General features: G+C 40.0%; 1 protein-coding gene across 3 annotated transcripts; it reads right to left on the bottom strand.

The window, feature by feature from the left end:
* Positions 1-3,134: 3,134 nt before the first annotated feature.
* SEC22C (SEC22 homolog C, vesicle trafficking protein) lies at positions 3,135-23,849 on the bottom strand. Of its 3 annotated transcripts, none has more exons than XM_062603984.1 (8): positions 23,828-23,849; positions 18,765-18,861; positions 18,002-18,211; positions 15,794-15,957; positions 13,667-13,849; positions 7,989-8,107; positions 7,327-7,392; positions 3,135-5,349 (listed from the first exon to the last, which is right to left on the bottom strand). In XM_062603984.1, exons 3-8 carry the CDS (start codon positions 18,181-18,183, stop codon positions 5,149-5,151), a joined length of 915 nt encoding a protein of 304 aa, XP_062459968.1. In that variant the 5' UTR covers positions 18,184-18,211; positions 18,765-18,861; positions 23,828-23,849; the 3' UTR covers positions 3,135-5,148. The 3 variants fall into 3 exon arrangements, with proteins under 3 accessions (XP_062459968.1, XP_062459969.1, XP_062459970.1); XM_062603986.1 differs by lacking the exon at positions 3,135-5,349 and adding an exon at positions 6,007-6,398; XM_062603985.1 differs by lacking the exon at positions 23,828-23,849 and having other exon boundaries at positions 18,809-18,861.
* Positions 23,850-24,492: the final 643 nt, after the last annotated feature.

The raw sequence follows: 24,492 nt of genomic DNA, 5'->3' as shown, positions 1-24,492 counted from the left end.
CCACAAACAGTTTTCACATGCAATTAGGTCACATCTGAAAGCACAGAGCAGAGTTGAGTTACCTTGTTTAAAATAAAAACATGTATTTCTATCACCTTAGGAGTTGTTCCTCTTTTGGTAGAGGGACCCTCTGATCCTCCCACCTCCTTTTATCAGCACCTTCCAAAGAGAAAGTGAGTTATAATTGCTTTCTCCTCTCACCTTATGAAAAAAAGGGAAAGGCTGCTGTTCTCCTCTATGAGGATCCTGAAAAGAAACACACTTTGAGCAATCATTTATTTACAGAACAAAAATAACATCTAGGTTTCAAAGGGCAGAGTAGTTTGGAAGAGTAAGACACTCTCTCCTTCCTCCCCCGCCATCAGCTTTTGCTTATTACCACCTACTGTCTGCACAACCCATTGCTCTGCCTCTTGCTTCATTACAGGGGCACAGGCAGGCTTCTCCTTCTCGTGAGAGTACAGCAGTGAGTACTGCAGCACTGCATCTCAAACCTACTGCTGACATTTTCATGCTGCAAACCTGCAGCCCAGCAAGATCCAAGGCTAAAAGGCCAAGTCAAGGCAACGAGTGGGACAGATCTTTAAAGCAGTACAATACTAAAGGATTTGCAGTTTCGCCCAGATCCACTTTACCCACAACTGCTTTCCTACATAAGGAATACACCTCACTTTTTACACATTGGAAACCAGCAGAAGAACATAGCCCTTTACCCACCATGTTTTGCTCTTGCTACGGATTGTTACTGCGGAGGACCAGCAAGCAGTAGTTCCTTAAGCCTGGTTTCTTCCGGCTTGATTTTCACCCAACTCTTTGGTCCCCCCCTATTAGTCAGGGTCGTCTATGAGTGCTGCTGTTCAAAGCATTGCTCTCCCAAAGTGCATCTGCTGACACCTGAGCCTATTAAATGCTGGTGGCGGGAAAGCTGACTGTTTTGTCACATTAGGCCATTCATTCCTATAAATCCTGAAGAACTGCCGTCTTCAGAGACATTATCAAAGGACGATGAAATTGGCCAAAAAAGAGTCCACAAGTTCTTAGTAGGGACTGACTGGTTGGACTAACTAATAGCCCTATTTCCATTAAGAGACTAGGCTAAAAATCTAACATCAATTTGCAAAATCCCTGCTACTCATTGCCAAGCAGCTGGAAAAGAACCCACGGGACTGTGTTACACCTTACTTCACACACTTCAAAATGCAAGTTTTGCAGGAAAAGCCTCTATAACGTGATGTCTGAAAGTTAAAAGCAAGACTGTTAAAGCTACAAAGAGATTATATCACAGCATAATCCGATCTGTTGCTGGATAAGCAATTTCTAGAGACATATTTATAAATATAAATATATATACAAATATTTATATATTTATCAGTCACTTCTCAGTGTGTAGAAGACTGAATAAAAATCCTAACAGGTATCAGAGAGCGTGCTGTCTCAGAGAAAGACACCTCGAGTTCAGACAGATACTTCCTTCTGTAAGAGATCACATACAGGGTGCACTATGACAGCATTTGAAATCACCTTGATTTTGAAGCTCTTTGTTAAAGAGAAATGAGATTATTTTTAAAGTATTTGGAACACTTCCAAATGATACACTGAAGATGTATACAAAAATGAAACATCCACTCAACCCTGTTTCTAATACAATCACCTATTTCAAAACTAAATGAAGACAACCATTACAAAAAAAGCCATTTATTAGATATATGTACATATATACATATGCATGCAAAATTATTTTATACACATTTACACAGGTTCAGTTATTAATACAGTGCAAAAATGTCTAAAAAGGTACCAGCCCACCTTCTACAAACTTAACAGGTCATTGAGAGAAAGTAAAAAGGAAAATCCACAGAAAATTATCAGCTTCATAAAGTGCCTAAAGCACTGCAAATCTTTAAGTTAATGAAGTTTATTCTTTGTGAATGTTCTTGTGCTGAGCTGCTGGGTAAGGAAAAGTTTCCAAGAGACTTATCTTGAAAAGTGACAGAATTAAGAAGATGCAATTCAAACAACATTAACCAGTTTAAAGTTGAACAAAAAGGGATGGATTCCTGTTTGGGGATTTGATTCGATACAGGCATAATCCCAAATTATGAGTCTGATTTCACGAACTCAAACTGCAAGTCATTCTTTTTTATTAAATCTTAAAGCACTGAGATCAATGTAAACTCTTCTGTTCCTCTTGCTGTTTCACCGTAAGAAAACATTTAACTATATAAATACCACAGAGATGTAGAAGCCATTCTAAATACTAACATTGAAATAAAAACAAAGAAAAAAAAAATTGGTCCAACTGTGCATGCTCTGCCTCAGCCTGGAACCACAACTCAAACCTACTAAGTGCACAGATACTAACACACACGTATTAATCCACATAGATTCCTTAACATGATTTACACATAATACAGGAAAAAAAGCAAAACCAAAAAAAGGAGGTTGCAAAGGGATTAAGATGAAACAGCAAACCAGAGCTTTGTTCATTTAGTAGAAAAAAAATAAAATACATGAAGGCAGAACTGAACCAACTGCTTCTGCCTGATTTTATCAAAATAAATTTCAGGAAAAAGAAAATATTACACAAAACCTGAATTTATCCTATGTTAAATACACAAGCTACCTAAACACCTTGCTCTACCATTCTTACTGCAGAGCTGTTGCTAACGTCACCTGGCATGAGGATGTATTTGATTTATGATAAAGCAAACAGATGCTGGGGAGGTATCAGAACATTACAGTCTCTTCCAACCAGCTCAATACAAGGATGAGGAATAGAAAGCAGACAATGGTTCGCTGGCCCAACACTCGCTACAGCAGGTGAGCTCAAAGCCTTCAGAGGAACAGTAAAGCTCTTCTTGACATTTTAGCCAGACTGAGGCTAAAAAGGTAGGAGAACGGAGTTGGGTCATATCACTGAGGTCTTTTCATAAAGTTCTGTCTATCTGTAGTATAAAATGCTTCATCCTTTCCCACAGGATGATTCCCCATGGTAACCCAGCAGGCTGATACCCAGCTTATGCTCCTGGAAAACACAATCAGTCACCAGCTCCAGTACCCTTAACACAGTGCTAAATTACTACTAGCATCTTTCTGAGGCTTTTCTTTTTTCAGATTTTCTTTTTTTTAAAAAAAAAAAAACAAAAAACAAACACCTTGCAATCCAAACTTGTAGCTTGGTTCCTGCAGTCTCTAAAGGGTACCTTATCGGGTAAAACAGCCTGAACAGCATGAAAGCTGTTCACATCTCTGGGATCATCTGGGCATTCTAAGGAAAATGGTTGAATTTTGGCTTTGTTTCTCCATTTACACTCTGTCAGAAAACTAGGGTAATAAACAACTTTAATCCACTCCCTTATAACATAAAATTATTCCCTTTTGGCACACAGCTCTAGTTGTTCTCTTAAATGGCCGGCTAAAATATTCTTCTATCATTCCTACTAGACAAATCCTCACAGTTTAAAGGATTTCATTATGTTACTCTTACAGTAAATGGGATAATATGGGATGGAAAAGAAAGAACTACATTTTACTACTGAAAAAAGCTCTGGCACCAAATCTTTTGCTGTCCTAAAAACTGTTCAGGTTGTAATGATCTGCCTATTGATATCGTTGCTGTAGTCAAGCTGCATTACAGAAGTGATTCTGAGGTACAGCACCACAGGTTTCTGATGCGGCAGTACACTGATACTAATCTTTGCATCATGAGACTGCAGGAAAATTGAGATACAAGAAAGTACTTTTGTTAAGTGCTTCTGCAAACGCAGGAAGACAACTTTGCATCACGTTAATCACTTTGCAACCACTAGAGGTAGAGACTATGCAAGAGGAATATAAATCTTTGGTGACATCTCTGGTGGAAGAAATGGGGCAACCAGAAAACACTTTCTTAAGAAAAAAAATTAAAAGGAAATCTAGGACCATACTGCCACAATAAGACACCAAAAAGTTCTCTACATCTTCTCAGTTTGAATGTTTACAACCCTTCAAGGACAGCTGCATCAAAATGCTATGCATTTTTTTAAACAGAGAGCCTGTGTTATTCATGTACATTCTAAAATGCTCCTATGCACCTCAATACATCACATACAAAAATACCCAGCGCAGCAAATGTTATTCAGCTCTTGCATTCAAAAGTGCAAACTCATAAATTCATCATAGTCTAAGAACTCAACACCATTAACTAAAGGTGTTTTATATAACAAAGAGAACCTGCTCTTGCTTTCCATTATTGGTAATGGCTTTCTACCAACCAGCTACACTTTTTTTTTTTTAAATAAAAAGGTGAAAGAGTCAGTAGCCTGTCATAAGTACGCTTGGGAGATTTATTATCTGTACAGACCAAGCAAACGTGGAATTACCCTTACGCTAAGGGTGACCTTAACCAAGGAAATAAAGGCCGCTTGAGCTGAAAAGATCATTTATATTCACTTTGGCTTATTTTATGCTGCCCCAAGCATATTTGCAATTAACCAATGAGCACATACTTAACTACAATGCGCTGTTTAGCCAGGAGATATTTATAGCCTTTATGGTTTTTAGAAGACCCACAGTGTTTTCCTTTCCTCTCTTTCAAAACCTAGAAAAATTACCCTCAAGCTCATCCTAATATTTTTTTCCCACTGCTATTGAACTCACCTAATTATGGCAAACTACTCCTTTACTCACATTTACCAAGTATCTTAATGCTTAACAAATTCCATAGATAAAAATGTTACCCACCACTTTATCGTCACTGCATTGTACAAGTTTAATTTTTTCAGAAGCATTGGCAAGGCAAGACGCTGACCTGCCAAACTATTACAAAGCCAGTAAGACAAATGGCAAAATGCTGTCTAGATGGTATTAGTCAAGGAGTAAAAGCCTACTGATGGCAAGGAGGACCTCCATCAGTTGATGGCACCTGACAAGATCTACCATGCACAACTACCACATGCCATGTTAAATACAGCTACATTCCTCACTGTGTGTTTGACACGATTACAGTATCCTACTTTACTTCAAGTTGCTTTGAAATATCCTCTTTGCAGTAACCACTGTCACAAATCTTTAAAAGCACCCCAAGAAATTTTTGTCCAGTTTAATTAAAAAAAAAACAACAAAAAAAAGAAGAGTTGTAAAAACAGAATAGCAAACCCAAAGCTTTTTTCATACTCCACAGTCAGGCTGTTTCTCCATAAGTTGTCTTGTCAGTATCTGATAAGAAGAAAGAGATGCCACTCCTATGTGAAAGGCTATTTGCCAGAGGTTCCGTAATCCATACAAGTAAATGTTGCATAAACAAACAGAGAAAAGGAGTACAAATGTTTTCATCTTTCTTGCTGAGCTATAGAAGAGGTACAGGTAACACTGCAAAAGCACCAGAGAGACAGTGTTAGCATTAAAAATTTTTACATGGAAAAGACATGGGGTAATGGGCACAAGTTAACTCCTGGAGACATTCTGATTGGATACAAGGAAAATTTTTGACAGCAAGAAGAATCAGCTACTGCAATAACCTCCCCAGGGATGTGATGGACTCACCAGCATTGAACACTTAAGATTTAGCTGGACAGGGTGCTGGGCCATCTAGTCTAGGTCATGCTTTGCCTAGAAATATTGAACCAGATGATCCTTCTGTTCCCTTCCAACCTGGTATTCTATGATTCTATGACACTATGCATAGATGAGATACATAGCTGAGAATTGATGGCACATCTGTGCCTCCTGGATGTGCCTGCCAGCACAGCTATCACCGAGAAGCCCAAAGTTTCCCTTTGGCTCCTATGCTGAAATGTCCTCCAGGAACAGCCAGAGTGGTGGCCTCAACCCAGAACCTACCAGCTAAACACAGATTATCAAAAGATGTCTGTCAGCACAGCTGGCATCCCTCCTGCCTGTCTCAGCCTGGACTAAAATGAGTCGAAAGCTGAACCAGCTTTCAAAAACTACCTACAATTTTTACAAGCCAAAGGGTTAGAAGCCAGAAAACAGTAAACCCAAATCTGCTTCTGTCATATTTTTGGGGGGATAAGTAAAGGGCTTCATTTTCTAGACTTGACTCAGTTTCTGTTAACAGGTTCAGCTAGGAGTTAAAAGTTCTTTTTCCTTTTAAATTCAAGATCAGGTGGAACCCATTTGCTAAGTATGTGTGAAGAGCAACAACCCTTAAAGGAGAAAACTGAAAACTCAAAGTGCTGGCAGAAGAGTTACTTTCTTAACCCAGGCAGTAACAGATCATGCTTTCTCACTTAAAGTCACAGTTTCCAGCTGTGCTTATGACACAAGTAGAGATCAGCATGCAGAAAGCAGTTCACATTTAAGCTGAATTTATTAACAAGCATTTTGTAAAGATGACTGCTATAGATCAAAAGGATAAGAGAGAACTCTGTTTAGCTTCTCTAGCTTTTAGGTACTGACTGGAAAAAAAAAGCAGGTCAGAGCCTTTCTTTGTGAAGAATGACTTGCATCGAGTATTTAGATTCAAATGAGTATCTCCATCTTAAAGCTCTGCCATGAGCAGAGGAGTAAGAAGGCTGAAAGACAATATAATTTATCTATTACAATTCAATAACTAGCTGCTGTGCAAGCTTCAAATACCACAGATAAATAAGTCTCGAGACAGGGGTCCCCAAACCATTAACCAAATGCCTACAGCGTACTCATTGCTCAGTACTGTTGCATTATGTTACTTCTGTGAACTAGTAACCCAACCACAGCAGCTTCCTGCAGTGGCAGGATAAAAACTAAAGATTTTCCAAAGAACATACTTCCCTCAAGATAAAGGTTGTGGACCACTGTTTTAAGCATTTTAAGAAACCTCTGAAAAAAACTCCATCTAGAGCAGATAATACTTCCTCATTCAAACTTTTTTTGCATAAGGAGGTCAGCACAAATAATCATAGAATCATGGAACGGTTTGGGTTGGAAGGGACCTTAAATATTCCATGGTTCCAACCCCACTATCATGGGCAGGGACACCTTCCATTAGATCAGGCTGCTCCAAGCCCTGTCCAGCCTGGGCTTGAACACTGCCAGAGATGGAGGATGCACAGCTTCTCTGGGCAACGCAACCTGTGCCAGTGCCTCACCACCCTCACAGTAAAGAACTCAGATCATTTGGCAAGTCAAAACATGAAAACACTGAAAAGGCTTGCAACTACAGTTTGCCAGAGGTCAAATTGTGCCTTTAACTGTACTTGTGCCACTTCACTGGAATACCTTAGTGGAATCACCTAGGTAGGATACTAAATCCCAAACTGTTCCTCTGCTTATCTGAAAATTACTTTGTCTTGTATATTATAATATTAAAATAATAAGAAAGCATTTTATTTACAGTTAACATACCTGAAAAACACAGGCTAGAAAAGGTAGGAAAAAAGCTATCACATTTCCAATTCCTTCATGGTCCTCCTGTTTAGATTAAAAGAAGTAACAAAACAACTGCATCAGGTACAGCTTTTAGCAAGTATTGCTTGATATTTTAGAATTCTGCATTTCATCAAGTACCTCTCATTCTAGTTTATGTTGATCAACTGTAACAGTGTTAAACAAGAAGATCAATATCATTGAATGCAATATGAAGAACTGAGGCTTAGGTGATGATTCTTGCTAAATAAAACTGCCACCATACAATCAAGACACTTTTTTTTCCTACTTTTTAAAAGTTGTGTAATTTTTTTAAGCATATGTGAAAATCTAAACAAAAGCATCTAGAGCAAAATACGAGAATGGGAAAAAAAAAAAAATCCAGCCAGCCTGGCAAGACTTAAATATTTCTCCAAATTTTAATGTCCCTAGAAAAGAATAAAATGCCATATGTTTCAATAAACAACAAAACACAAGGTCCAGCAGGTGAGCAATCAGCTGTGCATTCCCTGGACAAGCACCACACTTCGTGCAAAAAAGCGTATGCTCTACTAAGCAGCAGAAGAGCCACCCTTAATCTGGTTACCCAAATAATTCACTCCCTCTGACTCACGCACAAGTTTCAATTCAAGCAGGGTTACCTGAAATGAATACTCTGCTAGGTGAACTCCTCGAATGAGATTCAAAGCTCCACACATGATGTTCAGAACAAGTGACAGAATGCCCAAGGGAGTCACACGCTGCATTCTGTAAGTAGGCACTTAAAAAAGGAAAAAAAAAAAAGAAAAAAAAAGAGACATTGAAAGCTCACAACACAAATTAGCTCATGCAGATTTTAAACACTTTCAAAACCTTTCATGCTTGCTCCAGAGAAGACCAATTATGACTAGAAAACTGTTTTTGTTGCAGTCTCCTGCTTAGTTCTTCAGACATCTACAAATCATCAAAGCTCTGGAGTATTTTTTAGAGAGGTTAAGCAATAGAATTTGTTCTTGAGCTATTTGGCATTAATGTCTTCTACTATGGTGCACACAAATATTTTTCCATCGTTTATTACAGCAGATTAGCATACCTAGCACTCTTTACAGGTCAGTAGAAGAGTGAGACGCTTTAAGCACTGGTCTGGCAAAGAGCTTAAATTTTTGACATCCACAAAAGCAAGACAGCAATTCATCTCTTCCTCAACTGTAACTGACTGTGTCTGTGGGAAAAAGTAATATTTCTTCCCACCAAGCTCGAGGTTTCAGGCTGGTATACAGCAATTTAGTTTTTACCTGCATAGCTTCCACACAGCATTTGGTGCCCTAACCAAGCAGTTGACAGGACTCAGCTGTACAGCCAAGGACTTTCATGCTCTGTTGCTAGAACAGCTGTAGGAGTTGGCAGGAAAATATTACCTCGTCACAGCAAGGAAATGTCTGTCACAGAACTTATGGGCCTCTCAGACTGACAAAACATGGTCAAACCAAAATGTGATCAGCAGGTTGAGGGAGAGGATTCTCCCCCTCTGCTCTGCTAAGACACCCCCTGCAGTCCTGCATCCAGCTCTGGGACCCCCAACATAAGAAACAGAGCTGTTGAAGTGAGTCCAGAGGAGGTCAAAAAGATGCTCCAGGGACTGGAGCACCTCTGCTATGGAGACAGGCTGAGAGAGCTGGGCTTGTTCAGCCTGGAGAAGAAAAGGCTCTGGTGAGACCTTAGAGCAGCTTCCAGTGCCTAAAGGGGCTGACAAGAAAGCTGGAGAGGGGCTTTTGACACGGGCAGGTAGGCAGAGAACACAGGGGAATGGCTTTAAACTGACAGAGGGAAGATTTAGATTAGACATTAGGAAAAAAATTCTTCCCTGTGAGGGTGGTGAGACACTGGCACAGGTTGCCCACAGAAGCTGTGGCTGCCTCATCCCTAGCAGTGTTCAAGGACAGATTGATGGAGCTTTGAGCAACCTGGTCTAGTGGAAGGTGTCCCTGTCCATGGCAGAGTGGTTGGAACTGCATGAGCTTTAAGGTCCCTTCCAACCCAAACCATTCTGTGATTTTATGAAAATCGGGGTCTAGGAATTAAACTGGATGCTACACTTTTTTGTCTTTGAGCCACATTTTACAGTGCATTACAGTTCCATTTCTCCATGTTTCACAGATAGTGAACTATATCTCCTTGCATTTCCACCTTCTCCATTACTACTACATAACACCCACGCCTCCAAATATTATTTCTTCAGGATCATCTAATTGATACATACCTAATTAAGGTCAAAGCAATTATTATAAATGTGTATTTAACTTTGGAACCTGCCACTTCTAATTCAGCTTTGGTTGTACAAATCTCACCTATTTTTGTCCTAGCTGTGCTCGCTAACCCAACAACAGATGCCACACCTAGATACTCGCCTACATTTCATCCCTGCCCTTGGATCATCACAAGTAGAACACTGTCAGCATAGTAAACAGGAAGATAATCTGCAGCTCAGATATAAAATCCAGATCCTCTCCTGCACCAACATCCGTAAGATGCCGGAGAGAATGAATGAACCCTCATATTCTCAGGACCCTCAGCCTCCTACCCAGATGTAGCCAGCTCCTGACTACTGTAGATAAACTAAGTGACACACCAGACATGGTCTCTGGCTTTTGTTTCAGTGACATATGAAGCACAGTAACAGCCTAACACTGCAGTACTGAATGGTTTAAGACAGAAAAATGCTTTGTGTCTTCTCCTTCAAGAGAGATTTTGATGGATGTAAAAAAGTTTGTTGCCAAATTAATATAGGGATATAAAGTATCTTTCATTAAGTGTCGATGCAATTACCTTGTCTGGCATGCATTCATACATCCATAAATTAATCTCCAAAGCAGCTGCAAAAGGAACTGTATTAATTCAATTTGATATATGTCACATTATGAAGCATCACTGTATGTTATTGTAATACACATGTTCATGTATATAAATGGTGCAAGTAACCCTATCATTCACAGGCAATTTTGCTTTTTTACCCCATGCAGTGAAATCTAAGGTCCAAACAGTGCGCTGGACAGAAGCTGCACCGGCATGTTTGCTCATGCACTGACCTGAGTATGAAGTTTCTGATTATTTTTGATAAATTAAGTAACGTTGCAGCTATATATCTCTCTCTCATGGAAACTTACTTATGAAGACTGCTGTTTCTTCTCTGTTTCAAAGGTTTACTTCAGAGGCACACAGTGTCTCTCAAAGAAAAATTATCAAGTGCAAGTGTCATTCATTGTATTTTGCAAACCATACATGTCAAGAGTTTCTATTCCCCAGGGAAAAACAATGCAAGTCTTGATATATTGCTTCTGTAGCAAAGAATATTATGTAAAAGTTACTAGTTTTGTTTTCTTCCTGTTGTCCAGATAAAAATAATTACTATCACAGACTCAGGGGAGATTACAACATCCAGTTACTCAGGGTTCAGATTCTGTGAAAACTGATCTCTAAATTGTTTGCTGTGGAGCTTTATTTCTTCTATACTATTCCGAGGTTTAATTCACAAACTGAAATTTCACAGTACAAGCGAGACAGGTACTTCTAGGGGAGAAATTACTACAGTTGCTTGTGTGAATTCAATCATTTTTATAAACAGAATTTCATACTAAAATTCCTTACTACACTAAATAAGGAAACATGAGCACTCTTAGCTTAAGAGAGGCAAATTTGCAGAAGCACAATTAAATTCTAATTTGGGTTTCAAACTGATATGACTCCAAAGGAGAAAAGCTGTGTACTTCGGGATACAAGAACCATACAGAAGATGTTCTGGGGACTGTGGATTACCTAGCACTCAGGAAAAATGCATCTGCAGATTTGAACACTTACAGAACAACTCTGTGAAAATACCCTCACACAATGAAGAAATGGAAACCTCTGACTAGAAAAGATTTTCTGAGCAGAGGCCTCTGGCTATTTAACCAGAGACTGACACAAACGTCAGTACCACACTCCATCCTGTCTCTTCAAGGCACAGCACAGCAAGGGTTTGACAATGCATCACATACCCAAAGCTCCAGATAAAGACAACACCAGGAGTGAAAAATGAAATCAGACTCAAACATTTTAAAGTAAAATACAAGCACACAAGAGAGAAATACGAGACATCTTCAAAGCACACCTGAAAAAGGACCCTGTGAAGGACTCCCTGCATGCCTACAGAAGACTAAACATTCATCAAGGGGAGCATAATGCTCCATAATTTAACAGCATGCTTACTAGACATACAGCACAAGTTGTTGTTCTACTTCACAGAGCCAATTCTGATGCAAAAACTCTCCCTCTTCAAGGGAAGCTACTTCAGATTTCTTCTGTATATAGACCTCACTATATCCAGAAGTTCTACCAGCTGTGCTAATACCAAGAAACAAGATGAGACTTTTGCAACAGCATCTTAGGTTGTGTAAATGTGGGTCAAGTATATGGTGCTAACATTGCTCTAGCAAGAATTGGGCTGAGTTTAGTTAAACAAAGGAAGGAACAAACAGAAGGAAGAGTGGGAAAAAAAAAAAAAGTAAAAATAAAGCTGTTATTCCCATATATACTAACAAGGACAAAACTACCCTGACTTTTCAGACTCCTTTCACACTAAAATGAAGAGTGATCACACAGCTCAAAATAAGACAAGAACCAGCTACCACCATGTAAAGAGACTGATGTTTTGATCAATCCACTGAGTGATCTATCCTCACTATAGAATACGGACACAATTAAATTCTGCTCTCCTGCAACCATAACACTTCCAACATATGCTCAAGAAATCTCCCACAGAGAAGAGCCATAACATAAATAACGTTAATATGGGAATAAACACTATCTACAGAGTCAAACTTAGAGCAGTAATGATGAGAGAGACATAAGCCAGGAAAGCTGACTCCATCTGAGGAAAACAGATGATCATAAACATGATCCTTAAAATGAAGGTAGAATGATGTGTAAGAGTATTTGCATTAGATCAGAGAGAACAGCCAGAAATACAAAGCCAGATGAAAAGTAAAAGAAAGCAATTAAGAATATGGGGGAACTGAAAATGTATTTCTGATCTCTGGATACAGACTAGTTTGCAAATGTTTACCGGCACCAAAACTGTTCACACTAATTCAAAACACTTCTAAACCCAGTGACATCGTTAAAATATTTAACCTTCAAGTTCTAAGGCGCACTCGCAAATCTGTTTTCAATTCTATTTTTTTCTTCTTCCTAACCACTGCCCCTTTGTATTTTAACTTAAAATATGAACAGAATCCAGCTCATTCAGCAGAAACAACAAGACTGAGCAACAGAAACTTCATTTTATCAGTGTTGTATAAGCCAAGAACACCACAGAAAGAGTAGATACAAGCTCAAGGTTCTCCAGCTGCATTTAAACCACCATGCTAATACAATTAAAACTGAGACATAATTTAGTGGTGGACTTGGCAGTGTTAGGTTCACAGCTGGACTCAATCTTACAGGTCTTTTCCAATCTAAATGATTCTATGATTTCATTTTATAGAGGAAGCAGGCAGGATTTTGAGTAGGCAACTGAAAAACAGATAGGAAGATACCAATTTTACAATGAATAAGTACAGTTTAGTACTTCGAAAAGCAGACAGAATCACAGAATGGCTTGGGTTGGAAGCTCATGTAGTTCCAACCCCACTGCCATGGGCAGGGACACCTTCCGCTAGACGAGGTTGCTCAAAGTCGTGTCAGACTTCATTATGAAAAGGTCCCTCATCAAGCCTTTATGTGTTGTTTATACAGATATACATATCCTCTTTTCAGATTTTTAGTAAAAAGCATTTTATGTTAAAGAGTAAGGTAAAAGGAGAAAGCAAAGCAGGGAGAATAACCCAACACGGAAAGTCTGGGAATGAGTTTTACCCTCAGCTCATAATCCTCTAAACTTTTCTTTCCTCAAGCCTGAAGCAACTCAGTCAGACTGTAATTATGTATCTTCCATTAGAATCTGCAACAAGCAGGAATTAGTTGAGCTTCTTTTGTCAAGAGAAAATTTAACAAAGAACTACTTAGAAGCACGAGAATATAACATGCAGCATGCCAAGTCCAGTTACAACCAACTGTCCATAAAGAAAACCTGGTCTAAGACTGGAAAGAAAGATACTACCATGAGTCCTTAAATGCTCTGATGCATACCTGCTATATTGTTGTTAACTATGATAGAAAGGCAGTCAGTCTTTTCTTGTGTTTCAGGCACATGATATGTATATTTCTCAGTACAAAGTGAACTGGTGCTGTTACAGGTTTTTTCTACTGTTTGCAAAGTTAGGTTAAGGAAGTCTACTGTCACCTGTGTGTAGTAGTAACTTACCAACCTCCACATGAACACCTGCATGCCCACCGTTTGCCATCCCATTCATCAGCTCCATATCTTCTAGTTTCAGCTGAACTGGGGGCTGGAACTTCAGCTCCTCCTCAATCTTCTCCCAGTTGTCCTTCGTTTGAGAGCGATTTGCACCGTTAAAACGGCATTTCACTTTCTGAATAATGTTATCTGAAACAATATAAAAACATGCTTCAATTAGCTTTGCAAAAGTTAAGTGCTTCAGGTAATTATTAATCAAATCACGGCACTCTTTTTAATTATTTTTCATTTCTTCCTTCATTTCTTTTCTTACTCATTTCAGGTGTAGAATTCCACTCCTGGTTAGGGAGAAAAATATCTCTCCTAGGTATTTTATATCACACCCACTCCCTTCTGGATACTTTAAATCTCAACATCCTGCCTGCAGTGGACTGAAAACAAGTTTTGATATTCCAGACTAGATTTAACACATATCTTAAACTACTCATGAACTATATGAGAAGCAATTCCACATTGTGTTTTAACAACATTAAGGATTAGGGTTTTTCTCCAAGCACAGAAATAAATTAATTCAACGTATATTTGAGTCATGAAGCAACTCTGACTGGCAGAGTCAATTCCACAGCGATTCTACAAACATCCAAGCCACACATCTACGTACATCAGCCTACTTCATCTCTCACACTTCAAATTTAATACCATTTGCTAGCAAATCCCTTTCCACAAATGTGGCTGCTGGTTTGACAGGAGTTGCACCGAGTAGAGAATTTTTCTAAGTACTTACTACTCATACCTCCAGAAATGAAGTACCTCACTGTGGATACTCCCCTTTATTGTGCAAAGATACTGGCAAATTCAAGATATTTCAAACGCTCAGACAAATAAAATGCAAAAACATTTATTTTCCTAAGATATCCTTTAAGTAAAATCCACATCTTTAAGATATTGTGATGCTAGAAGATTTGCATAGGTTGACCACAGCTGCTCCTGGATATGATACATATGTAGCAGCTTAAGAACAAGTTCCTTAAGGAGGACTTCTGTGTCGAAAACACAACGCCATAAGCAGCCCTTGGAGAAAAATCCTGTATTTTATCTTAAGTAAGTCTGCTAAAATCAGCTGTAGCTACCAGACAAAAGGCTACGATCTTAGGCATTAAGTGGATCTTAGCTTCAAACACAGAAAAGTGACCAGGGCAGGGAGGGTGGTGAGGAGGTGAGAGGAAAGGAGAGGAGGGCTGGAAATCACACAGCAACCTTAGGTAGACTCAGTACAAAATGCTGTACAGTAAGAGAAATTAAGAAAAGGGTTGGTTTTTTTTTTCTTTCTTTAAAAAGAGACTTACGCAATTGAGAAGCTAGACATTCCCAAATTCCTATTCAAGTTTGTTTGGTTTATTTTGTGGTTTGTTTTTTTTTTTTTTTAAAGACAGCAATTTGGATCTTAGTATAGAATTACATCATGCCTAGAATGTGCCCTGCAGGGAAATCCACCCAAGGCAGCTGTATGTATCATACACTTTCCTTGTAAATTTCCCAATCTTTTAAGCATGAGCTTAACACTGTTGCTGAAATCTGGATTGAAGTGTGCTAACCACTGCACTGTTTCATCCCTTCCTAGGAAACAGTTTCTCACTGCAAGTGGATTGCGTTTTATAAAGGTAGGACGTACAGTAGAGCAGCTCCTCCTTGGCAAGAAAACCATTTATTTCAGATTAAAAAAAGAAACACTATGCATGATTATGAAGCATTATGTAAATTTAAGTCATGCCATAAGTAAAGCTGCCCATAATAATCTATTCTGTCTCCCTTTTTTCCTGTACCCATCTATCCCCACTTGTCAGATATTTTTAATTAAGTTAAAAGTGTTTGAGATAAGGATTTCTTTTTCTTCCTGTGCTCGTTTAGTAATCACCACAGCACTTTGTTCATCTATTAAAGGCACTGTAAGGAACTGCAACAGTCTAATTGTTTAAGACAAATACAGGCTCTCCCTGCTACTCCTACGCATGCAAAGGCACACACAGAGATTCATTTTCACAACCAGGCTTTGGCCAGGAGACACTGTTTAACATTATAAAAGTAGCAGACGCACAATTAATTAATTCTCTATTAGAGAACAAAGTTACAAACCAAATTCAAGAAAAGCATATGGTCTGGAAGCTAAACCAATGCTTGTTATATCATAGGAAGCAGCAAATTCCCACTGAAGCTCCTCCAGGAAGCAAAACGCCATGACAGTTGAGTAAGTGCTGGAACAGATTGCCATGCAGGCAATATCCCCAGAAGAAAGGAAACTGAAATAGAGAAAAAAAAAAAAGAAAAAAGTAATATCAACATAAAAGGTAAGAGAGTCACGCTGAATGCGAGAAGTAAACTGTGCTTTCTGTCAAAATGAAATGTATGGACTGCGCTGAAAGAGCAGACTGCAAAAAATATACGGTTTGCGCTGCTGTAACAGTCATACAGCCCCTGCAGATCTAATATCTATTCTTAACTCATTCAGTATGCCTTGGCATAATAAAGATCACAATACAGACTTTATGAAATCGCTCCATTAGTAAAAATTACGGACATTATTTTCCCAGGCTGCCTTTAAATCACATCAATAAGGAAAGAGATGGCCAGAAAACATCACTGGCAAGAAGGTTTGGAAAGAAAACACAGTGGCTTTCCACAAACAAAACTAAACCCAAGCAAGCTTGTTCACAGGAGGTAAGCAGATATATTCATTGCTCTCTTTGAATACAGCAACTTCATCTTAACAGCAAGAGATATTTGTTAACTTGCCCATACCAAGATATTCAAACACTGTTACTGTGAAATCATTTGTAACAAATGAGTTCAGATCAGACACAGCACAATAAAAATTGTACTCCAAAAGGGGTCCTCCTAACACTGAAGCCATATTTATGCAGAAGTTTCCACTTGAACATGGCCCAAACAGGGTATTCATCTGACCAAAACACAGGTGTGTTATTTGAGGATGAGAGAAATTACTCTCATCTAGGCTTCCTTAAACAAGATGGGAGCCAGGGCACCTAGTTTGCATGTCAGCACTACAAGCAGACGGCTAAACTTCCACAATCCCCACCATAATTACAGATTCGTAAGCATCTCTGAAAGAAGACTGAGGAAATCTGTTCTTACACATTAGCCATTTTTAGATCAGTATAAAATCAAAGTCTTGGAGCTGCACAATTACTCTCTGTATTTTTTCTCTTTCCCACTATTTATATATATCATCCCTCTCAAAGAAATACTTGTTACTTCTATTTTATCACATTTTTATTTATTCATTATATCATGTACTTGGGATTTATGGTTTTGGTTAGCTCTGTGACAGCCTAGTGACACTGCGTAGGTTCCCTAAATTCCTTTTGTCTCCAGCTCACAGTTGAGGACCAACACCACACCTTTGTAAAACTACCTTTTCCAAGCTGTCAATAATTTATAGCCTTTTTGCCATGTATCTGTATGCACTCATTTCCAAGCCCAATGCATAGCTACTTCTGCAGCAACTACAGAATGTTAAAAGCAGAAAACATTAGCATTAAAGGGCACAAGTTCACTTTGAGGGAAAAGGAATTAAAATGCTAATCTTTGGTTTTCCAACTGATTCAGTGTAAGTTCAAGTCTACTTTCTCCAACCATTCCCGCAGAAAGGGGTAATTTTAGTTGTGTTAGTTTAAGTTTTCTAATGTTTGCTAACCAAACAAGCAATCACAAGCTAAAACTTAATTTTTAATTTCTAAAAATAAAGACTATCATACCCTTGTCCAATAAATAAAACCAAAGATCTATAATTTGTCCACACTGGCTACTGTCAGCATGCTTCAGGCCTCCTCAAGACATATCCATCAGCCAGAGGTCTAGACTCAAACCCTTCTGGTATTTGGAAAACAGAGTGGGCAGTATGCAGGAGAGAGGCACGGCAGTTCTGCGCAAGCCAGAATCAGATGACAAGGAACTGGGGTTTAGACTAAACTAATTAATTCCTAGGCATTAGGACGCTGTCTTAGAAGGTGTTTGTAGAAGTCCAGGATATTCCAATTGCTAATAGTAACAAGTACTGCCCATTGAGCACAAAGCATCTGGTACAAAAATGAAAACTAAAATAAGCAATTCTTAACATATGCTTACTAAACTGAGTAGGAGCTGTGTGGCTGTGGTGCTGAGAAATAAGGTTTCGAAATACTTGGAGGTTATCTAGAGATGAGCAGTGAATTTTCAAACTGGAGTTAGGCGCTATGGAATATACCTAAAGTTTAACTAATCCCAGGTCTAACATTTCAAAACTTGGAAGTAAAAAAACACAACCAAACAAAAGCAGCAACTTACTGTATGCTCAAGTCATGTCCTTTTACTGTGCCTCGACTTGGATACTGTGCCAGAATTGAGGATAACACCTTCAATCTCTTTCTGCATTCCAGAAAGTCCTGGTTGAAATGAAAATCTGTGGAGGCTGAGAGGGGAAGTCCATCCCTCACCCGCACCACACAGGCAAAAAAGATCATGGACATTCTCCACAGGAGTACTCATGAGGACAACCTGAAAACGAAACACTGAATTAGGTTAATGGATGTGGTATTAGTTACTTACAATTAAGTATGCTAGCCAGGAATATGTCGAGGTAAGCATTCATTCACCACTGCTACTGAACAGTAGCTCTTGTAACACCACTGCAATCAAAAGGCAATTAAACTGCTCTCAAAGGTCACAGCTGCATCCATTTTTCACCTCTCAGACAAACAGGTGAGGCAGGAGATTTGACAGAGGAATTATTTACCTGAAAAATAAAACTATTTTTCCTCCTTCTGCTTTACCTCAAGCACCAGAAATGCTGAGCAAAGTTCTTAAAGGTATTTATGGAAAGTGGCTAACCCCCTCTGACACAGCATCTTCACTGGTGTTGCAAATAGCTGCACTAGTGTTGCAGTTATTTTCTAGTCTAACAGATACAAAAATAAATTTCAGGTTACAGCCTGTCAGGCGCTTTTTACAGAATCAACTAGGACTAAATATAGAATAAAAGTTGCCCTCTCTTGACTTCTTACTTTTAACAGATCACAATGTCCCATGCAAAGTTATTACTGGGATTTACCTGGTACATTCAGAACATAAAAGAGATCTGTCCTTCAGACATACCAGGAGTATCCGTGCGAGATGTTAGAAGGCCAATGCAGCAACTCACATAATCTCTGAAAGACAACCATAAGGAACCATTTTAGAAAATGAACTAATGATTTATATGTCTATACATATTTACAATGTAAACTCTCCCATGCAGTGGGTAAACATGTCCTAAAAAGTATTTTGCCTACAGAAAATCAGACAAGTAAATTTCTTATCCAATATATCAATTCCTAGATGCACTCAGAGACACTATGAAATGATATGCAAAATATTTCTGATGTCCCACTCTCTGTTTCTTAGTTATCCTAGCATGCTATAAAAGACCAGCTCTAATTCAGGCAAACTCCATAAAGGAAGCATTAGGGAGGGGAAGGAAAAAAAAAAAGGGGGGGGAGGGGGATTAAAAAAAAATTAAAAAAAAAAAAATCACACTGTGAACTCAAAACTTTAACAGTGGGAATGGCTGCTTCAAACAGCCTGCTAGCAAACGATTTGTTAAGATGCTCAAAGTTTCTTTGAAACATGCATCTCATCAAGTGGTTTTCTTTTCTGAGAAGGTAAGAAAGCAAAGCATCTCTCCTAGTTCAGGATTTCATAAACTACTCTGTCTTTAAAGCTTCTCTACCATCTCATACAGGTTAAGTTTTTACCACACACAGCACTAAGAGGGTCTCATTTCTGCTCAGAACAGCACAATTTTATGGTCAACGGTTAGTTAACACTGATGAACTGCAACTTCAAAATACCCCAGCTGATGAACGCCACAGAGGCAACACACACTGAACACTCTCATTTACCTTTCAGAAACTAGCTGAAGATGAACGGGAAAATGGAAAGGCACCAAACTTTGAAACCAAAGGTATTTTAAAGAAATGCACCCAGCCTATGAAATTATTCAACTCGCTATGCCGCTAACAGCAAGTGTTTAAGATTAAATATACATTAAGATTAAATATACACTAGGGATACCACCTGTAGTTAACCAACTGCATACATCAAGGTATACAAACTTCCAAGACACACAAACATTCATGCTTCAGGTCATGAGGCTTTCACTAAATATCAGCTACCCACAGAGAGATGCTCTGCTCTCCTGTGAAAGATCTGGTATCAGGCAGACTTCCAAATTAAATGCCAGACCTTACTGAAGCAGTCGATGCTCCTTTCTTGGAGAACACACCTGCTGTAATGCAGGGTCACACTATCACTGCTTTATTCAGCCGCAAGGCTTGATCTACTTTATTAAAAAAAAAAAATCTATGATAATTTTAAATCTATGATTAATTTTATAAATCTTCCTGCCTATGAATTTTTAGGTGTGCTGCCTAAGGGAATGAGGCTTACACAACGGAACTGTGAGTGGGATAGGTATCTTATGTGCCCTTTGGTTTGGTGAAAATAGATAAATCTGTATAAAAGAAAGGTGCATCCCCAACAGAGAGAAAGGCTGATGCAGTGACTCAAATCTTAACAGTGAGCAGGTGAGCACAACCTCGGGGAAAAAAAAAAACTGGAAACGTGTTCACTGGTTCTGCTTCCTACAGAGCTCTCATTTACATCGCCTAAAGGAATGTCGGTGTAGGTAACACCCTATTCTCCAACAGAACAAAGAGGTGTGAGATTTAAGAACAGTACCTGTAAAGACTTAGAATCATAGAATAGTTAGGATTGGAAAGGACCTTAAGATCATCTAGTTCCAACCCCCCTGCCATGGGCAGGGACGCTTCACACTAAACCATCACACCCAAGGCTTCGTCCAGCCTTGAACACTGTCAGGGATGGAGCATTCACAACCTCCCTGGGCAACCCATTCCAGTGTCTCACCACCCTAACAGGAAAGAATTTCCTCCTTATATCCAATCTAAACCTCCCCTGTTTAAGTTTAAACTCATTACCCCTTGTCCTGTCACTACAGTCCCTAATGAAGAGTCCCTCCCCAGCATCCCTATAGGCCCCCTTCAGATACTGGATGGCTGCTATGAGGTCTAAGGACTTCTGAGGAGTTAAAAAAAAAAAAAAAAAGCAAACCCAAAATACAAAACAAAAACAAACAAAAAAAACCACTAGTCTTTTATAGTTCCAGGGTTTGTTTGAAGTGTAGCACAGGCTTAGCTAACAGAGGTGAGAGCCAACATTGCCCCACAGAAAAGGGTAAAGCCTAAAAATAAATCCATGCTGCTAGTTCACCTGTTTTCTGTGTAAATCTTCCCACCAAGCACCGGAGACTCGGAGATATCCAGCCCTCTCCCTTTCTTTCCCCCATTCTCCCAGCCCACCCTCTGGCACTACATCTCAATGAAGCTTTGGGATTTGCTTTTCCTTTTTCACAAGAGTTTTACTACTTGCACATCAGAAGGTGTTTCATGCCCATGGCAAATAACAGTTTCTAATATCACTGCCCTTAAAAGCTTAATGACTTTCAAGCCAATTTTGCCACGTCACACACCAACGTGTGTGAACACACACTATCAAAATTTACTGGACTGATCAAGGTGCCCACATAACCAAGTGAATATGATCTTACTATTTTAGGTTGACCAACCCTTCTCTCCTCCAGCCGCTTTCTATTTGCAGTATCATTAGCAGCCCAAAGTATCTGCAACTGACTTTACGTGGCAGGCCTTTGAACTCAGTACTGAACTTTGCCAACATACTTGTGTCTTTGATTAAGAGATATCAAATCTTGCTAAGCTCAGAATTAACAACATCATGTCAGTCCAGCTACTTTACTGGCACAAAGTATGCAAAGTCTTGAGAAACTTTTTAAGCAGTTGTTCAGAAGAAGGAGTTTAATTTATGACCAAAGTAAACACAGCTTTCTTCACTTTTTGAAGCACCTGTAGATTTAACAGCACTTCAGAAGAAAACTGTTCAGTGCAAGACTCTCATAAGCTATACATGTTTAGCAGTCCTATAAGAAACAAGACTCTTCAAGGTATTCCCACAGCAGGAATCTGAAGCACAGTTATTCCATCCCTCGCTTCCCAGGTAGCGGCCAACTATCTCCAGTGACTAGACAGGGATTACTAAAGCCGCCTTAATCAGACCTCTTACACTTTACTATACTATTATGCAAGCTCCTCTACACAAGATGATTAGAGGATTTACAAGTGCCACACTTCTCGGCCTGGTAGACAAACTCCTGCTTTATTGTCTGTACTTAGAAAACAATCTACTCAAAAGGCTACTAAAGCAAATGCAAACCATAGTTCAGGAGGGGAATTATTAAAAAAAAAAAACAAACACTGTTCTTTAAGAAATTATTTTATCGCACCATCAAAAGAAAAGTTTCTTTCTAAGAATGGCACAACACTGAGAATGTCTTGTTATAGGTATTTCTCTCAAGCATTTGTCTTCTCTCCTACTCAGACACATTTCCCCTTTTTGTAGGCCAGTTTCAAACCCAACAACATACAACCATTTTGTCAAGTTCTGCTCTTCCTACTGGAGAAAGAGCTTAAAGGTTTAGCAAATGTAACCACAGCTCGGAGGCTCCTGAAGCACTCTGAAGTTTTCTGGACATGGGATAGCTTGATATACAATCATAACTACTGGACCTAATGCATCTTTTCCCAGGCAGGTAAGCTTCAGAAGGAGTCACAAAGCTACAGGTGGGATGCCAGAAGACAAAAGAGATTCAGCTTGACTCAATCAAACACAAAACACTTAATAGTGACGCAGTTCAACTGGTGGTTTCAGTCTCAACCAACAAGAAGCAAAAAGGAACTGAGACATGGTTCACTTCTCTGTAGGATCATGAGGTGGAATTTTTTCCTCTTCTTGCATACATAAGATAGCAAATATGAAATGCTGTTAAATTTCTTATCTTCTAATACAGCAGTAATGGTATTCATTTGCTACTTCTAAACTGCTCTCTCTGAATGCTCACAACAATGCTCACCATGCTACAGATACCACTGACCCACAATACAGCAAAAGCCACTCTCCAGATTTAGCAGTGAACAAAAACAATTTGAAAGCACGTTACCTTAGCTTTTAAAACAGGATTTGTGGATATCAAGAGCTTATAGGCTCCTGTAAACCCCATATGCTTCAACTGTTATCCCCAAAGGGAAGCTAAAGCATGTAGAAAACCCTTTCCATCACAAATCTCTTGTTTACACATACTTTCCTATGAGTTACCAAAAGTAACATGTTACACAAAACTCAAACCCCAACATTCAGCTTCCCCATCAACCACACTACCTCACTGGACAGTCCTCCTAATTGGCCAAAACACACTGTAACAACTCTATGAGGCTCTGAAGCTCTCTCTACATTAATCTCTCAGAAACATCATCCACCTTATCTGCTCCTGAACACGCACCCATCCTCACCAACCTACACCCTGAGGCCTCCTGAAGTCCACCAGCTCATCTCCGTACCTTCACCAGCCACATAACTAAGGACCCTTCCCACATCCATCCTGTTCCACCCATGACACTAAACATACCTGAACACTAACCACCCCTCTTCTCCAATTAAGAGTCCCAAAACCCACACAAGCAACCCCTTTCCACATTCTTCAATAAACCCAGACCCCTTGAAATCAACCCCCCATCAGGGCATTTCTTTGTACTGAGGAGTCTCCCCATACACCCCTCAAGCACCCAGACACTCCCAATTATGACTCCCACCCTGATGTACAGCAAAGACTCAGTCCCTCATGGGTCCCACAGGTGAGATCCAAATCCCTCAAATCACAAGCCCTCCTCAGTCTCAAGTCGTTCTTCCCCTACACCCCTCAAGCACTCCAAAGAGCCCCCAAATCCTACACTCACATCACAGAATCCTGACCCCAATACATAACCCCAAACCCCTCTTCCAACACCCCACTCAAGCACCCCAAGCCTTACTTCCCTACCAGAGGACCCCACATCATCTCTCTCTCTCTCTCTCTCTCTCTCTCACACACACACACACACACGCGCGCGCGACACCGTTTATCCGCAGCCGTAGGGACCCAGAAGAGTATGGGAAAGGAAAGACACCCCACACGCACACACGCCCCCAGAACCCCCCTTCACTCACCTTTCCCCACTCCTCGCCGCGGCCTCGGGCCTTTCCCTCCGCGCAGCGCCAGCAGCACCACAACACACCCAAGCCCGCCCCCTTCCGCCTACAGAGACTGTGGATAGAGTGTCCGCGGCGCGGAGCACGCCGGGATGGCGGAGGCTGCGGGAAGCCTGTTGTGAGTGTATTACACGCTCCCTTCAGCGGCAGGCCTGGATCAGGGTCTTAAGTCATTTCGCAGTCTCTATAGTTCGTCCGCAGTGGGTTGTCACACACGGGCAGGCTAATGTGAGCCTGAAGGTGAACCTCATCCGCGCAGCGGGGTTGTGGGCTCTTTCGTCTCGGCCGGAGCACTCGTTCATCTGACGGTGCGGGAGTCACACCGGGCCCCATGCAGCGGCCGAGGGAGAGGGGGAAGCGGTGAGGTGTTCACAGTGACACTGCACGGAGGCTTGGACATCAAGTGGAGCATGAAGCGGTCATACCAGTCCCTTCTGGAGCCGTCTGTTGAAATAAAATTAAGTTCCCTAGCTTGCACTGGTGCTTCAAGAGTAACTCTGTCACTGTGCCTTCTAGATGAGAGATGGATTTTTAGTGTTAAAAGCTGCGGCAGAAGGTGAACTGGGATTCAAAGTAGATTATCTTCTTCCTTCCAGTGGTGCTGGGCAGAGTAAAAAGGAAGT

This window comes from Pezoporus occidentalis, unplaced genomic scaffold (genome assembly GCF_034315485.1).
Source record: "Pezoporus occidentalis ecotype Australia unplaced genomic scaffold, CSIRO_AGI_Poc_V1 ctg82, whole genome shotgun sequence".
NCBI classification, from domain to species: domain Eukaryota; kingdom Metazoa; phylum Chordata; class Aves; order Psittaciformes; family Psittacidae; genus Pezoporus; species Pezoporus occidentalis.
The sequence above is the reverse complement of the archived record's forward strand: the minus strand, read 5'-3'. Positions and strand labels throughout refer to the sequence as shown.